The 18,616-nt window shown below is 33.9% G+C and overlaps 1 protein-coding gene across 3 annotated transcripts in view; it reads right to left on the bottom strand.

Annotated features, from left to right (window-relative positions):
- Nucleotides 1–13,899: 13,899 nt before the first annotated feature.
- TAFA2 (TAFA chemokine like family member 2) overlaps nt 13,900–18,616 on the bottom strand; it is a 422,074-nt gene continuing 417,357 nt past the window's right edge. For all 3 annotated transcript variants that reach the window (XM_016150757.2, XM_036237812.1, XM_016150754.2), the window contains one exon: nt 13,900–17,562. In XM_016150757.2, coding sequence (XP_016006243.2) covers nt 17,551–17,562 — 12 coding nt within the window. In that variant the 3' untranslated portion in view covers nt 13,900–17,550. The remainder of the gene's footprint in view (nt 17,563–18,616) is intronic.

Here is an 18,616-nt window from a genome sequence, read left to right as displayed (position 1 = left end):
TACTGCATAATTAATTCAATTCGGTATTTCACTTGGAACGTGTTAATAAGCCACTGATGGCTATTTAACTGTCTCTCTTTAGATGACATTTTTTCTTTGGACTCATCATCCCCAAGATGTAGCCCCAATGTTTTTAAAATTGTCTTGTCTCTATATAACAAATATTGTGATTATTAGTCCACTATTGGATTGATTGAAAAGTTCAAGTTAATATTTAATCCTATGCTGGTATGTATCTTTTCCATAGAGCGGACTGACAAATCTTGTTTCCTCAGTTTATCAAGACTGATCTTGATGGTAAGTCACTAGAAATGATTATTCTTTCAATCCATTCAATAGGGAAGAAAACTGAGTTTTGTCTCCTGGCATATTTGTGTATAGCCCATCCCTACAAAACTCTGAAAAAGTGGAAATGCTTGGATAATCTGAAAAGCATAGTCATAAAACATAACCCACTTTTCACATCCCATATCTAAGCTTATATTTTTGATACCGAATGCATAATTCCAAGATTTCTGCTTTTCTCAGCTTCCTCAAAATAGATTCTAAAAAAGGAAACAAAACATGTCATCCCATTTCCTGGGACCCTGGAAGAAACTCAGTGTAAATCAGGGAAAATGATGTTCTTAGATCCTGGCATTTGCAAATCTTATAAAAAGTTAGAGGAATTATTGGTTTTCAAATCTAGATTTTTTTTCCCGTCACTCATTTCTCAGCTGAGATGATTATTCTTATGGGATCTTTCCATTAGCACTAGTGACAGAGGGCCGAAGGTTTTAATTAACAGAATTCAAGAACAGCAAAAATCAGATGGGCTATCGTGATACATTTAAACAGTAGACCTGCCTTACCAATTGTGCCACTGCAAAGACCTTGACTATCAAGATAGCAAGCTACTACAAAATAATGTCTCCTGGTAGAATATTTGGTAGAAATCATGGTTCATACTCTATAAATAGATGACGATAATATGCAACAAACCTTACAGACAATAGAGAGTCAACTCTCAGTAACAATGAAAAAATGAATCCTATTTCAAAACTTAGTTTGGCTGATTTGAACCTGGATATATATTTGTTCACTATGATAATTGTCACTCTCATGAAGAAATGAAAGTTTCCATTATCTCAATGTCCTATGTTAGTTACCCTTTAGCTAATAAGGTAAAAATATTTTTTTAATAAATGTATTAGTTGGAGAACTGCTCAGTAATAATGATTATAACAATGACAACTTATCTGTGAGAACCTGCTTCACATTCATTATCTCAGTAAATTCTCACAACTACAAAGTTAGACACTATTGCCCTTATTTTACAGATGAGAAAATTAGGATTTAGTGACCATAAATAACTTATACCAAGTACTGGAACCTGAACTGGAGCACAGGTCTTTCTGACTACAGACTCCAAGCTCTGAACCACTAAACTAAACCACCTCTGTCTTTTAATGTGAGTATTATTCCATGGAAAGTGAGATTACAGCTACAGAAAATTCCGTATCTTCCTCTCTTCTAGAGAAGAATTGAAGTTTCTAAAATTCACTGACTAGACTTTTAATATTGAGAAAGAAAATTAGAGAAGACAACTTGTCTGGCCCAAAAGCCAGTTTTTATTTCTATCGAGAGTATGTTTGTGCTTGTGTTTAAGACTGAGAATTATGTCACTACCTGCTGCATGAAAGAGCAGCTGTTACTATTTTTAGTAAGCTATTTGCAGAAGACCTTTTAGAATATAAATACGCTATTATACAGCATTTTCTACCAATAGTGTCATTGTTTTCCTCCATATGTTCTTCCTGTGGGTGTCTAATGACTCCCTACATATGAAAAATGACAAGGAACTCTGAGGAATAATTCCAGCAACTATGGCATATGGAGACATGGTTTTCAAGTCCCTTTGCCATAATTTCTAGGCAAAGCAGCAAGAGTACCTGATGGTAGAGGCTAGAAGAATTGTCATCCCCTGCTTGTAAGTTCTGCTGTGTTCTCGTCTGCAAACTGCAGGCTTTGTGCTGACAGTGATAGTGGGAAACAAGGTAAAATTCTGTCAGAATTTGAGTACTTTCTCTCGTCCATCTATAATGAACATTTCTCTACCACAAAGCTTAATTCCATGATTCTATGAAATGAATTGTTAGGACTTTTGCATTTGGTACATTTATCTCTATACCATTTATGAAACTCTCTTGTATTTTGAGTGTTTTATGCTCCTCTGAATCCTTGTGAGGATTTGCCAGACTGACAGGTTTTGATTCAATAAAGACATTTCCAAGTTTATAACTCTGCTTTTCTTCCATGCAAATGGAGAGGACTCTAACACTTTTGACTCCAGGTGGTAGAGATGTAGCGACTCTCCACCCTCTCTGTTCTTACAGATCCTTAAAGGTAGTGATTGTGCAACTTATTTCTCCCACATTCCAGCCACACAGGGATATATTCACTCATCAATTTACTCATTCACAAGTAGTATTGGGCACAATACTAGAATAAGCAACTCAGTACTGCTTTCCATTATATTTTTGTGTGTTTAGTGCTGCTTACTAATACATATGTTTATTTTACTGATTATGTGCCAGTCTCCAGTTTGGTCTTTGGCTTTTAGACATTAACAGAATTTACAGTCTTCATTCAGGCCTATTTTGTGATTCAGCTATTCAAGCAAGTGGCTATTCCTGCTTTCCTTTTCTTTCTTCCTTCCTCCTTTGCTCCCTTCTTCCTTCCCTTTCTTATAGTTCATCAATATACATCTGCTACTTGCCAGATACTGTTTTAGGATCTTGGGAAGCAATGCTGAAGAAAATATAACCTTACCTTGGTCAGTTCACATTTGAGTTAAAAGGGGGAGGAAGGTAGAAAGGCAACGTATGTAGATAATATATTTTGATGAAAGCTTTAATGAAAATGAAATAAAGTCAAGTGGTGGAATGAATGGACAGAGTAGGGTGTTTCCTAATTTTAAAAGGGTAGTTAGAAAAGGTGTCTGTTAGGAGTAATCATTTGAAAAGATTTATGAACAAGTAGGAAGATAACCAAGTGAAGACCTGGGGGGAGTCCCTTCCAGACAGAGGGAAGAGCCAGAGTAAGGAATATGGGGTTTATTTTATTTGATGTGTGGCAGACCATTACAGGGACTTTTTAAGAGGAATGACACACATTTTTAATTCATTTTTTCTGGAAATTTTTATTGAAAAAATTATAGAGTCACATGCAGTTATAAGAAATAATGAGAGATCCCCTGTACCTCTTAACAAGTTTTCCCACTGGGAACATTTTGCAAAACTATAGTCAGTATTACAACCAGAATACTGGCATTGATGCAATCCACTCTGCTTTCATTTGCCAGTATTTTTTATTATAGCCATTAATATGTGTGTAGTGATACCATGTGGTTTTCATTTCCCTAATAGCTAATGATTTTGAGCATGGTTTCGTCTACTTTTTGCCATCTTCATATCCTCTTCAGTGAAATATTTATTAATGTCATTGCTCTGTTTTCTGTTCAAATTGCTTTGTTTTATACTATGTGGGTTTTTTTGTTTGTTTAGATATAATTGACATGTAGCATTGTATTAGTTTTATGTGTACAGCATAATGATTTGATATGTGTGTGTATGTGAATGAAATAGTTATCACATTAGTTTAGTTAACATCCATTACACATAGTTAGAATTTTTTCCTGTGACAAGAACTTTTAAGATCTAATCTCTTAACAATGTTCAAATACATAATACAGTATATTGTTACTGTACATTACGGCACTGTACAATACAACCCTAAGACTTATCTATCTAATAACAACAAGTTTGCACCTTTTGACCACCTGCACCCACTTCACCCACTCACCCCAATTCGCATCTGTGGTAACTACCAATCTGTTCTCTGTACTTATGAATTTATTTATTTTTTTAGATTCCACATATAAGTGATTATATACATATATTTCTCTGACATTTCACTTTTAATAATTCCTCAAGGTCCATGTATGTTGTCACAAATGGCAGATTTCCTTCTCTTCATAGCTGAATAATATTTCATTATATACATATGTATACCACATTTTCCTTATTTGTTCATTTATTGATGGATGCTTAGGTTGTTTCCATGTCTTGGCTATTGTAAATAATGCACCAATGGCCATGGGGATTTAGGTATTTTTTAGAGATAGCGATTTTATTTCCTTTAGATAACTGGAAGTAGAATCACTGGATTACATGGTAGTTCTATTTTTAATTTTTTGAAGAACCTCTGTACTATTTTCCATGATGGCTTCAACAATTTACATTCCCACCAATAGGGCAAAAGGGTTCCCTTTTCTTCATAGCCTTGTAAACACTTGTTATCTCTCTCTCTCTCTCTCTCTCTCTTTTTTTTTTTGATCACCATTCTATAACAGTATGAGGCAATATCTTATTGTGGTTTTGATTTGTATTTCCCCGATGAATAATGATGTTAAGCACCTTTTCATGTACCACTTAGCCATCTGTATGTCTTTGGGAAAATGTCTATTCATGTTTTCTGCCCATTTTCAATTGGATTTTTTTTATTATTGAGTTGCATGAGTTCTTGATATGTTTTGGATATTGCCCTCTTATCATAAACAATTTAACCTTGAGCAACATGGGTTCGAACTTTGTGGCTCCACTTATATGTGGATTTTTTCCAACAAATATATAGTTGGCCCTCTGTATATCCAGGTTTCATACCCACAGATTCAACCAACCTCAGATGGAAAACAGTATATTTGATCCATGGCTGGGAATTCACAGATGTAGAGGGATGATATTCAAGCATCTACGGCATGTGGTATCTGCAGAAGGTCCTAGAACTGAACCGATCCTCTGCGGGCATAAGTAATGACTGACTTTTGGGAGACTCTCAAGTTTATACACAGATTTTTGAATGCACAGGGATCGGCACCCCTAATTCCTGCATGTTCGAGGGTCAGCTGTGTAAGAATTGCAAATATTTTCTCCCATTCTATAGTTGCCTTTTCATTTTGTTTCCTTTGCTGACAGAAACTTAAATTTGATGTAGTCCCACTTTTTTATTTTGCATTCTATTGCTTTTGCTTTTGGTGTCAAGTCAAAAAAATTATTGCCAAAACTAATATCAAAGAGCTTACTCATTTTGTTTTCTCCTGGAGTTTTATAGTTTCAGGTTTCAGCCCAAATCTTTAATCAATTTTGAGTTGATTTTTGTGTATGGCATAAGATGGAGGTCCAACTTCACTACTTTGCATGTGGCTGTTTTATCATCATTTTTTGAAGAGACTATCCTTTCCTGATTGAGTGTTCTTGGCTCCTTTGTCATAAATTGGCCATATACACATGGGTTTATTGCTGGGTTCTCTATTCTGTTCCATTGATCTATAGCTCTGTTTTTATGCCAATATCATACTATATTGATTATTGTAATATAGTTTGAGATCAGGAAGTTTTAAAATTGCTTTGGTTGTTTAGGGTGTTTTGTGATTCTATGCAAATTTTAGGATTGTTTATTCTATTTTTGTGAGAAATTCTATTAGAATTTGGATAAGGATTATACTGAATCTATAGATTGCTTTAGGTAGTAATTAACAATATTAATTCATTCAGTACCTCAGCATGGAATATCTTTATGTCATAAATTTCTTTCATCATTGTATTATAGTTACATACACAGAGCTTTCATCTTCTGGGTTAAAATTATCCCTGGGTATTTTATTCTTTTTAATGCAATTGTAAATAGGATTTTTTTTCTTAATTTTTCTGGCAGTTTGTTATTAGTGTATTGAAATGCAACTGATTTTTGTGTATTTCGTCTCCTGCACCTTTACTGAACTTATTTATTACAACATTTTTGCAATGGACTCTTTAGTGTTTTCTATATATAATGTCATGTTATCTATAGACAAAGACAATTTTAATCTTCCTTTCCAATCTGAAGCCTTCTATTTCTTTTTCTTGCCTAACTGCTCTGTCTAGGACATCCAATACTATGTTTAATAAAAGTTGTGATGTGGGAGCTTTTGTCTTATTCTTCATCTTATAAGAAAAGCATTCAGCATTTCACCAGTGATTAAGATGTTAGTTATGGATTTGTCACATATGGCCTTTCTTATGTTGAGGTACATTCCCTGTATACCCATTTCGTGAAGAGTTTTTATTATAAATGGATGTTGAATTTTTCTGCATCTCCTGAGGTGATCATATGTTTTCTATCTTCACGTTGTTAATGTGTTGTATTTTATCAATCGATTTGCAGACATTGAACCATCCTCCTTTCATCACTGAAAAAATCTCACATGATCATGATTCTTTTAATGTATTGTTGAATTCGGTTTGCTAATATAGTGTTTTTTTTTCATCTGTGTTCATCAGGGATATTGGCCTGTAATTTTCTAGAAGTGTCTTTTTCTGGTTTTAGTCAGAGTAGTGTTGGATTTGTAAAATGAGTTTGAAAATGTTTTGTCCTTTTTTTTTTTTTTGGAAAATTTGAGAAAGATTAGAATTAATTGTTTTTTAAATGTTTAGTATAATTCATCAGTGAGCCATTTTGTCCTGGACATCTGTTTGGGGGGTGGTTTTCCAATTACTAATTATGGCTATTAGTCTGTTTAAATTTTCTATTTCTTCTTAAGTCAGTCTTGGGTTGTATGCTTCTAGAAATTGATCCATTTCTTCTAGGTGTCCAATTCGTTGGTATATAATTGTTCATAGTAGTTTCTTATCCTATTTATTTTGTGGTATCTATTATAATGTTTCCTCTTTCATTCATAATTTTATTTGAGTCCTCATATTTAATTGTTATACTGGGCATGAATCTTTGATTTTTAATATTTTTTATGAATGTATTATGTAAGAAATTACTAATGATCCAAGTGAAATAATAACAGATCTTAGGTTAGGACCTTGTATTGTGCCTTATTACACCTACAAAATTAAAATCTATTTTAAAAAATAAGAGACCTCAGAGAGTGGCTCCGTGGTGTAGTGGTTTGCACGTCTGCTTTACACACAGAAGGTCCTGGGTTCGTGCCCCAGGTGGAGCCACTGACCATACCCCGGGTACACCAGGTCCCCTGCATGCACCAGGGGTGCCAGGCCTCAGGCGCACACTGCAAACATGTGGGAGGAGACACCCCACCTTCAGAGATCCAGTTCTTAAGGGAAACAGCAATATCCATAGGTCAGGGGTGGAAGTTGGGGAGGAGGGAGAATTAAAGAGGGGGAAAAAAAAAGGCCTCAGGTTACTCTAAATTTATTTTTCAAGGATAATCTCAATGAAATAAACAATATATTATTGGCCAAACATTATAAGTCTTTAACATAACTATGTTTCTAAGTGAAGGCAACACTCAAAATTCCCATCAGTCCTCACACTGTATGGATTTCAGAGGAATCCAGAGTGAGTAGATTAGTTCTGGATATAATAAAAAGATTCAAGTCTCTTTGGGAGTGAATCGAAGCTTGTTCTTAGGAATCCTTAGTCAAAGATATTCTTGGATGCCTATAGACTGGAAGAAAAGTTCGTTCAAGAAGACTGAGAAGTTGAAAATGGGGTAGAAGAATTTACCTGAAGATACTGATGTGACTATACAAAGAGCTCTATAATGAGCTAAATTAAACATATATATATATGTATATGTATGCGTGCATAATACACACATATGTGTGCAAAAGATGAGAACACTTTAAGTATAGACCTGTATATTAGAGACTTGTATAACTATTAAGTGGACAAAAGAATTGAAATGCATGGGCAATTTGTGTAAACTTAATCTCTTTAATTTCTCTTAAAAGAAAACCAAAATTCCTATTTTTGCTAAATGCTGATATGTTAAATTGTGCTCGAGAGAATATTGCAAAATATGATAGAAAGAATAAGTCTTTGGGAGTTTGGGAAGAATTAGATTTGACATTCAGCTCTTTCACTTACCAGTTTTGTAGTCTTGAGATAGTTATGTATCTGAATTCATGTCCCATGTAAATTCAGTGATTATGCACAGTCTTACATGACTATAGTATCAAATGAAATTAAATCAAGGGTCCAGTATTGTGTTTTAAAATACAATATCTTTAATTCCTGTTTAACTTCTGCCTGCTCTCCCCAAAATAATCACTCTCTACTGCAGAGGGGTGATTAACATAAGTCATAAGATATTAGACGCATATATAAGGAAGAGATTCTTTTAATGTATACCTCCATTTCACATGGACTGTCTCTCAGAATTATCGAAAGAATTTGTAGATTACAGCACCAAATCCTGGTGGTGGTAATGGACAGTAATCACGAATAGTGTACGAGTGCCAGAAGACCAGGGATAGTAAATGTAGTTCTGATTTCCAAAGATTAAAAAAAATAATAATGATTGGATTTGGGCACAAAAAGTTGGTGTATGCTAGTCTAGGAACTCTGCATGCTATGACTTATGATGTTTTCCTATACACGGCTAAAGGAAACTCCATGATTAAGAACAAGTCAGTGTTTGGTAGCACCAACTCTGTAGCTGGATAGTCAGGATTTGAATCCTGCTCTTCCACTTACTGTGTGAGCTCTGCAAATTCAGTTTCCCATCAGCAAAATGTAAACAATAATAGTACCTACTTCATGAAGTGGCTATGAGGATCCAGCGAGTTAAAATGTGTAGAGGGCTTAAAATCATACATAACATATAGTCACCTCAAAATAAATGTTTGTGAAGTAAATACTTTAAGTTATTGCTTTAATTTTGTCTTTTAAATGAGACTTAACTAATTTAAAGATGGCCTTTTTAAAAAAAATCTCATAATTAGAAGTGAGAAGATCAAACATAATTCAATGCTTAGAATAGCATAAGAACATCATATACATACAATATTTACTCAGACCTATGAATGTTTAAATAACATGTTTCTGTTTGTTACAGTATTAAAAATTTGTAAGAACTACAGTATAATATGACCTTATTTTAATTAACAATGCAATGTTAGAACTCTCACTGATAGGAAACTTCATATGTATTTTACCAAGAGCGTCAAGTGCCAGTTGTCTTCTCTGACACATTCTAATAGCGATAATAACATTAGAACATATCTGTCTGACACTTTTAACTTTACAGAGAATTAACCAATCTTTCACTTAATCTTCCCAATAGTCCTGAACAGCAGAGAAAAAGATATTTATCTTTCAAAGATGAGAAAATTGAGGCTCAAAGAGGTTAAATAATTTGCTTGCCCAGGTTCACAACTTATCAGTTCACGGCCTGATTCTCTGCAGTGCCTTCAAGTAGTGCCTAAATCACAAACCAAAAACCTCTGTCACTCTTATTTTCTACATTCCTTTGAAACAATGCAGGAAGCAAATACCTCTTTCACAATGGAGAAACTGAGCAGAGTATACAATTGTGCAAAATGAACACTGCGCAGCTCTAGGGACTGACCTTCACACGGTGGTGTGTGTAAATAGTGCTCCCTGGAATTGTGAGGTGCCTGACCTACATGACTACATGAGGCACGTGTGAAGCAATTAGTTTCACTGATCCAAAAGCCTAAGTTAGAAGCAGCAAGCAGCAGTAAAACTGACGTCCCAATTTCCATTTCATTGTGTGGTTTCACACAGCAAAGAGGAACAAAGATGAAATCAAACACAAGTAACTTAGAGAGAAAATCTGTCACTCAGGTTGAATTTTCTCTTACTTGAAATTCATCCTGTCTATATTTAATTGAATAGAATGACATTTGATTGAACTGACCTGGAAAGAAAGTGACAAAATACATCCAGATTCAGGCTCTCAAATTTGGCTTATTGTTTAGTGCAGCAACCCCTGAAATTAAATGAACACATACAGGAGATTCATCATAATGCTATCTGTGGAATCCTGTTATAGGGAGACAGCGCTATTACAAAGTCCTCCCACAGTTAAACTCCCAAGATGGACTCGATATTCGGCAAAATACCACATTGCATTTAAGTGAGCCTGGAACTTATTTTTTTTCCATTTTTTCACTTAAATTAGAAATCTTATAATTGGATTTTTTAAAGCTCCTTGTGAAGTTATTATCTATAATCCATTGTCAAGTATTCTTTCTCAGTAAACCTGTAAGAGTCACAAAGAGATATCCCATTACCTTTTCTTTTACAACTGCTACATGGTTCTCTTTGAAACTGGTTACAGTAATGAGTCTTTTAAAAGAGAAAATGGACCATTTTAACTTTTGAAAACTAAATCAGAATCACAAGACAAAAGAGGCCTAATGTTTTGTCAGAGATGAAATGAGGAGGGTCAAATGAGTTTCACATAATATCATTAGGAATGCTACCAGAAATAATTAAGCCAAGAAAAATATTTGTATCTATTAATGTTTAGGGATGTTAGCAGCAACCATCATTAGCTATCATGAGGAAACACCATAGAATTTAAAAATTTTTTAAATCAATTTTGTAAAAGTATAGAATAAATTCATAAATAAAGCATTGAAAGTGAAAATAAAAGGTAACCAATGTCAGCAACATTTTTAGTCAAATAATTGAAATATCTGACAATGAAATAGCACTAGATTGTTTATATGTTCCAGAACAAATAACTTTTAAATTGTAATTCGAGTGTGTTTCCTAAGCCTTTAAAGTTGACAAAATGGAAATATTTTCCATGAGAACTCACATACCAAGACTGATAACAGTGATTAGGTAATATCTTTCTGCCTTTTAGCACTATGGAAATTATGAAAAGCCACTTAATCCCTCAGATTGTTTATCTGTGACATTTGTGATGCCTAGTACAAGAAGTTAAACTATAAATCGGAAAACAAAAGAGATTGGCATAACATCTGCACTACAAATCACAATCATGCTCAATTTACTAGAATCTTCCCTAATAGTTGATACTCAGCATTTGGATGTTAGGAACAACTTAGTCAACAAGAAAGAATGTTGATTAAGTTGTTCTACAAAATGTTTCTGTAGTACATATTTAATCATGCAATGCTTCCTTTAAAAAGCAATGTCTTGGCCGCCTACTGCATCCCAGGCACTGCTTAGTAAGATTTCTAAGAGGTAAAGACTAGGATTGCAGAAGTTAGCTGGACAGCAAACAAATAAGCATTTGTAAGAGGAAAGCAATGGGAACACACGTCTAAATCTGCTTATGGGAGTCAGAGGATACTTGGCCAAGGCATACATTATGAAGAAAAGCTCTAAATATTTTTTTGTCTTACATCATTTTACCAAAAAAAAAAAAAAAAAGATTTGAGACTGGAATATAGATAACCTCCTTATAAGCCACTTTAAAAAAAAATCAATGTAGAACATTTTCAATTCAACTATAAAATATCAACAGAAAAAATATATAACTAAGGTTATATAATTTTTAATAGTGAATAGTTTTTAATATTTAATAGTGAACTTACATAAATGAAGGCTAATTGGGAAAGCTGAGGGGAAGATGGAGGGATAGCTGAGCTTCAGAGATAGAAGTATTTGTAGGAGCAGAGTCCTATGTTCTAAGAACTACATACAAGGACTTGGGTGTGACAGGATTAGTAGTACTATGTAGGCATAGGGGATATGAAGAAGTAGACAGGGGCCAGACAATGGAATATCATTTACATTTGATTAAAAGACAATGGGGAGCCATTGAGGAATTCAGAATTGATGTGTATCAAAATCATATAAGGATTGAAAGTAAAACAGAGGATAGATAAGCAAAGTTTGTATTGAAGTTTGTATTGAGTAAGACTAGCATAAAGTTATGAGTGATAATTGAAGACTTGACTCCAATTCTTTATCCTTTCCTGTATCTAACCTTGCAATGTGACTGTGCCACAACTTTCATCAAGAGGTGGAGTCTCTCATCCTTAGAATGTGAGCTAGCTTTGTGATTTGCTTTGGCCACAGAACATAGCCAAAGTGAATGTGTGCCCGTTCTGAGCCTGAGCCTGTTTATCTTCATTCTCTCAAAATTTTGCTACCTGTGCCATGAGAATAAGCCAAGCTAGTGGAGGGAGAATAAGCCAAGCTAGTGGAGGATGCGACATTACTTGATAGTAGCCTAGTCATTGCATCTAAGATCAGCTTATAACCAGACCCCTAACACATGTGGGAAAGTCCAAACAGCATTGCCTACCCAATCACAGCTACCAGCAGACACAGGTGTGAGCCCAGCCAAGTCCAGCAGAACCCCCTACCTCACCCATAGACTTGGGAGTAGTAATTGAGGGTTGTTATTTTATGCTGCTGTGTTTTGGAGTTGTTTATTACACAGCAGTGAGTTACTGATATATCACTCTAACAAATATTCCCTTTCAAATTCGAAATTAAACATAAACCCTCAGTATAGAATACAAACAATTTGTTAAAATCCTTCTTTTGTAACCTACTTAGGCATTACTGAGGTTCCTAATTATTAATATGGCCTACTCTCATCAAAACTATGGGCTTTATCATCCATCTATCTATCTATCTATCTATCTATCTATCTATCTATCTATCTATCTGGGACATTGGACCTCCCTGCTCTTCATTTCCCAATTTTACATTCATCTGCTTCTCTCTCAAGCATTGCTATGCAGCCTCAGTGCTTTGTGGAATTTATTTGAAGATTTGTAAGCTAAGTAGCTGAAAATTTAATTTATTACCCTTTTCAGGAAGGATATCATTTGAAAAGTAGGTGAAGCTTACCATTTAATTTTTTTCCCACTGCATCTAACACAGTTCCTGGCACATAGGAGAACAAAAATATATGTTAATAAATTAATGGATCTCTCCTTATTCCTCATCCTAGGCAGTTGGCATTATTTCCCTTAGCTTTGCTTTTAAATTTCACTCTAGCTTTACTAATCTTTGTTCATTTGTCTAAAAGTAGAAATATTATTCCTTACATTAACCCTTCCATTTAATATTTCCAATCCTATTTTTTTCTTCCTCCAGAATGTTAATTTATCCCTTTAACATTTTTTCATTCTCTACTGACTCCTTGCACTCAGCCTATAAAACTTTCTGTCCTCTCAAAAAAATATTTTACTTCATCTGCCACCAAAATTACTCTTTTACCTACCCTGCAGCCACTTAATTCCAGTTGAAAAAAAAAAGTGACAAATATAATGCCTCTATATCTTCCTTCTCTATTTAACACATATACTAGCAGGCCTCATACACTTTTATATCATATACAATGTGATTATATTTTCTATCAACATGATTTTTACATGATTGCAGAGCAAACTGAAATGTGGCATCTTTCACAGTTGAAGACCCACCATTTAGTACATATTTTTATGCACTAGATACTATGCTAAACACATTATGTATTTTAACTTATTAAATATTCAATAATAAATATTCAATATTAAATATTCAACAATCCTGTGAGGTAGATAAAAGTATTTTCATTTTGCAAATAAGGATACTGAGACAGTTAATTTCTCTCTCATTTAGTCATTTATGATCTTGGAGTCATTAACTTTCTATGTCTCAGTAGCCCAGGTACAAGTTAATACTCACGATGTACTAATCAATATCAATGATTGCTCTTTGACTCATGGTCTGCCATATACCAACACTGCTCTATTGAAGGTCACCAAAGACCGAAACATCAATTGCCTCTTTGCTATTCACATCCCATTAGATTTTCTATGGGATTTGGTCGTGCTTATTCCCCATACGATATGAGGATACCTGTCTTCATCAATTTTTTTTCTCATTCCTTGGTTCTTAACCCTATTCTTCTCTCTTCTTTGCAGTATATATAAGCAAACTCTTATTTCTCCCATATTAAGAAAAATGCATTCTTTCAATTCTGCCTTCCCTGCATAACCACTACCCTATTTCATTTTCATTTCCATTTTTAAATCTCTCATTTTTCAACCCACTAAAATCTCGATTTTACAATAAGTACTTCATTGAAGCTGCTCGTTCCAAGAGAAGGCTGTGTCATTTCCATTTTTAAATCTCTCATTTTTCAACCCACTAAAATCTCGATTTTACAATAAGTACTTCATTGAAGCTGCTCGTTCCAAGACTAACAATAATCTCTAATTACATATCAAATAAAAACTGTTCACTTCTTATCTGACATAACTTTTCTGAAAGTATCATTGGCACTTTAAACTCAATGCTCATTGTTTCCACTTGTCACTCAACTTGCTTTCATTCCAGTTTTTATCTTATATTTAACTGAAGCTCCATTATCCCATTTTAGTAGGCTCAAGCCCTTCTGGAATTCTCTTTCACATCTCCCTTTCTCTCATCCAGTTCTTTCAGCCAACTCCTCATTTCCAGCTTCACAAAACCCTTCATTAGTGGTTCTTAACCCTAGAGGCATGCTAGAATCGATCACCTGGGAAGCTTAAAAAAACAAACAAACAAATAAAAAACACTTGTCCAGACTCTAATCATAGACCAATTAAGAGAACTTTACAGAGTAAAATAGGGCATGGATAATTTTTTGGGGTCATCAAGTAATTTAAATTGCAACCAGGATTAATATCTATAATTTCACACTCTCCTCAGTATAATAGCCCAAACTCAGGCCCTCATTAGCTCTTCCCTGGATTATTTTAGTCTCTTTTAACTTTTCTTCAAGTTCACAATCTCTCTTAAGACTTTCAATTACATTTTTGCTAAAATCTATAAAACATAACTTTGGACCTGCACTGCCCTGCTCACATAGCTTCTAAAATAAAATTCAATCATTTTCTATAACAGATAGGACCTTCCAGAAAAATGCTTGACATAGTACATACTATTTAGTAATTTGCAATATAATGAAAGCAGATATAGAAAATATCAAAACAAATATGAAATACTTATAAGTCTTCTGTGTACCCTTTCCATTGGTTAGCATAGTGTCATGCAGGGATAGGACTTTGAAAAATATTGAACTAATTTGAAAGGCCATTTTTAAAGGTAAACTGGAAGTTTTCATGTGCTAAGGCAACAAGAGAATGTTTTAAAAAAAATTTTTAATAAAGCTATAGAATATTATTCCAAAAATAAAGAACTTTAAAAAAAGTTATCACAGATCAGTTACTCATTGACCCATATTCTAATCCACATTATGGTATACTACAGTGTATGGATGCCAAGTTAGTCAAAATGGATATGATCACAACACGTACACACACACACAAAGTGCATGTGAAAACTGGTGAATCTAAGTAAGATCTATATTTGAGTTAATAGCAGTATTGTACCAATATCAAATTCTTGGTTTTGACAATATTAGGGTTTTATAATATGTTATCACTAGGGGATGATGGAGAAAGCATACATTTCTATGTGCTATTTTCATAACTTCTTGTAAATCTTAAACAATCAAATATTGTACCCTTGTGTAAATGGCATGATTTGCCTCAGGTTTTTATTAAAAAAAGATTGAGAATTTTATGGCAGCTTCCTCATGAGTTCAGAGGTTTTCCTAGATAGCAAAAGAAGTGCTTTTAAAATAAAACACTAGAAAACAGATTCTCCAAATGTAACTCTTGAGAGTCCATTTTATATCCCAATTTTATTCACCTTTTCTGAATAGTCACAACATTAATCTACTGGGGATAATCTAGTATATTTGAAATTCCATTTATTTTTCCATTGATATGCATGTATTACACTTATATATAATACAGAATTTTCAGTGTTTTAAAGGACATAGTTTAAAAAATGAGAGGCATGATCTATAATCGCAAATAAACTTTGGACAAATTCATAATTTTCAAAATAATATAGTTTTCCACTTTGTTCCAAAGAAATTAATGATATTATACGTGATGCAGAAACTCCAGCACAACTGTTATTCCAGTCTTTGAGTTTAAACAGTATTGAACCATTGCAAAATTCACTTGGAGCCATCTAACGATAAGTTTTATGCATAATTAAAATGAAGGGAGAAGTCATTTCATTCCATGGACTTGTAGGGTGGTATACTTTTAGTTCAATGTCAAAAGCATACTTTACAAACTTAATTTTTAACAAATTTTATACTCTTAGTTGTTCTGCCCAGAAAAGATCCTGGGGAATATGTTAGTCTTTGGAAGTTGTTAACTAATAGACAGAAGGTTTCCAGGGTGTGTCAGCCTCCCATCACGGAAACCAACATATAACTAATAGGCCATGTCAGTGAGTTTTAAAAATACAAAGATCTGCACACCTTCTCTAACATAATGGAACTTCTAACAGGACAATTTCTGAAGTATCTTCCTGTAAGCTTAAGGTGAGTAAAACACAGAAGTCTCTCCCTTTACATTCCTTCAAACTGTACATTTACACAATATTATTACAGAATAGCTTTTCAATTTCCTTTCTCCCTTCACATCAAAAATGAAACAAAATAAATATAGTATAAAATTATACATTCTATAATAACTTAGAACAAAATGGTACTTACATGTTTAAGGCCTTTAAATATTTATAAGACTTTCCTGTAGAACTGAAAACCACAAATGTTAAAGTGACTACAAAAACATGGGCAAAACTGACCTAAGAAATTGCTTGAATGAGACAATGATAAGCAAATATTTATAAATTTGAGATCAAAGAAAATGAACAATTTATTTTAACAGACTGAACAAACAGCATTCAAATAGTCATGGGGATCAAGCAAGAGACAGCCTTCTAAAATGAGATAGAAAGGACAGTTAAAAAATGTTAGAAGAAATATAAGCGACTAACTTTCAAGCTAAAAAATCAGAAACCCACATGCATCCCTGGCAATTTTTTGAAACTGAAGGCTACCTAAATGCTCACTGCTTACTGCTGATTTCTGTGAAGGGAAAGAGTAAACATAAAAAGCAAAGAAAAAGCCCACTTAAAAAAAATGGAAAGGAGAGCGCTCTAGAGGTACAAAATAGTATATAATGAAAATGGTAATTCAGTTCTAACTACTACCTATTTAACTGACAGAGAGCTGCAGTAGTGTGTTAGCCTTGGGGAAACATGTCAGCTAGTCTATATGTTATGTGATTGATGAATTCAGGTAGCTATTACTTGCCAACGATAATTATTATCAATGGATATATTTTTCCATTCCTTTAACAAAAGCATCGTTAAGATGTTAAAACATGTAGGCTTTCAGAGCTCCAAGATTAGGATACAAATAAAATTGTCTCAGTCCACACCATGCCAGAAGAGAAGTTCGCAAAGAAAATGTCACCAAAGCCATGTACAGTCTCACTAGCCACCGAACACAGGACTGGACCCAGGACCAAGTCCATGACAGAAGGCCAGTGCACGTGGGAGACTTTCAGAAACAAAAGCAGTCACATTGGGAGCCAAGAGCCCAAAAGGCGAGTGTCTCTGGCATCACCCGGAAACACTAACTCTTTAGATGATGAGTTCGAATTCTCTTAGCAAGTGTAATTTTACAAGTTAAATACAGTTCAAGTCTGATGAAATCTTCATGACATAGAAGTTCATGTCTGACTCTCTTAAATTCTTAATTTCAAGAAGAGGCTGTTCACAGGCCACGAAATCTCTTGGAAATAAGACTGGAGTGCCTCTTCTGAGCAGTATAAAAATCTTCATCACGATCACCTCAGGAGTTAAGTTCCTACGCATACGGTCAATCTAATCAGCTTTGAGGATCACTTTATTCATTCTTAGTTAATGAGTTACCTACAAAAGAAGAAGAAAATATAATTTCTTAACATAGCTATAATATTAAAACTCTAAACACAATTTAGTATTAGAAATAGGTATCTGAAAATGCTAGTATTTGCTATATTAAATAAATTAAATTTTAGAAGACTACCATGTTCAAATATTTCTAGCTTATAAAAATACATCATTTTTTCTCTATCAGTTCACAATATTTTTAGAGCCACTTGCATAATTACCTCAATGACTCAAACTGTGACCAGGAAGATTATAACTGGTGATGCTACCCATCTGAGACCCAAAGAATGATTCTGGATTTTCTGTACCTTGTACAGGTTTGGTGGACATGCTATAGAGATCAGAAACATGTCATGCCAGGCCTCAGTGAAGAAAGACCTTTGTTCACAGGAATGCTATCAGACCACATTTCAGGAAAGCCCTTGGGAATTGGCTTCATAAAATCCATTCTTGGAATAGTTTAAAATTGAGTATTTGACTCAATTATATTTCAGAAAAAATAGCCATTCATGAGGACAAAAACATCTGAGAAGAACATTTAAGGACAACACAATGTTTTAATAAGTTTTAAAGGCGCCTAAAAATTCTCTTAAAATTGTTTAAAGTAGTATTAATGTTATTACAAATATTACTGAAGTAGATTCACACTGGCTTTTCACACCTACTCAAGTCCAAAGAATGTGTATAGGAAAAAAGAAAAATGCACAGATAGACTACCTGATAAATACATATTATCTCTCTATATGTATATATGTAGATGATAAATTCCTGCTGCATCAAATTTCTAATTATACTACAATATCAGGGTGTTTAGAGTTGCTTAACAGTTCCTTCCTAGCCATGGTCATAACAAAAAGTGAATTTTAAAAAATTTTGTGAATACTTTGGTTTTATTTCATTAAATGATATAGTTACTTGTCCTTTCATAAAACACAAAAAGACTAGTTTTTTGCTTGGTTTTCTTGTTTTTTCTTGATTTTTTTTGTTTTTTAAACAAAACAAAAAGCTAGCTCTAGATTTTGCTCTACCACAGCTAGTCTCAAATGATGCTACA

The sequence above is a fragment of the Rousettus aegyptiacus genome, unplaced genomic scaffold, assembly GCF_014176215.1.
Source record: "Rousettus aegyptiacus isolate mRouAeg1 unplaced genomic scaffold, mRouAeg1.p scaffold_m13_p_2, whole genome shotgun sequence".
NCBI lineage: Eukaryota > Metazoa > Chordata > Mammalia > Chiroptera > Pteropodidae > Rousettus > Rousettus aegyptiacus.
This window is presented reverse-complemented; position numbering and strand designations above follow the sequence as displayed.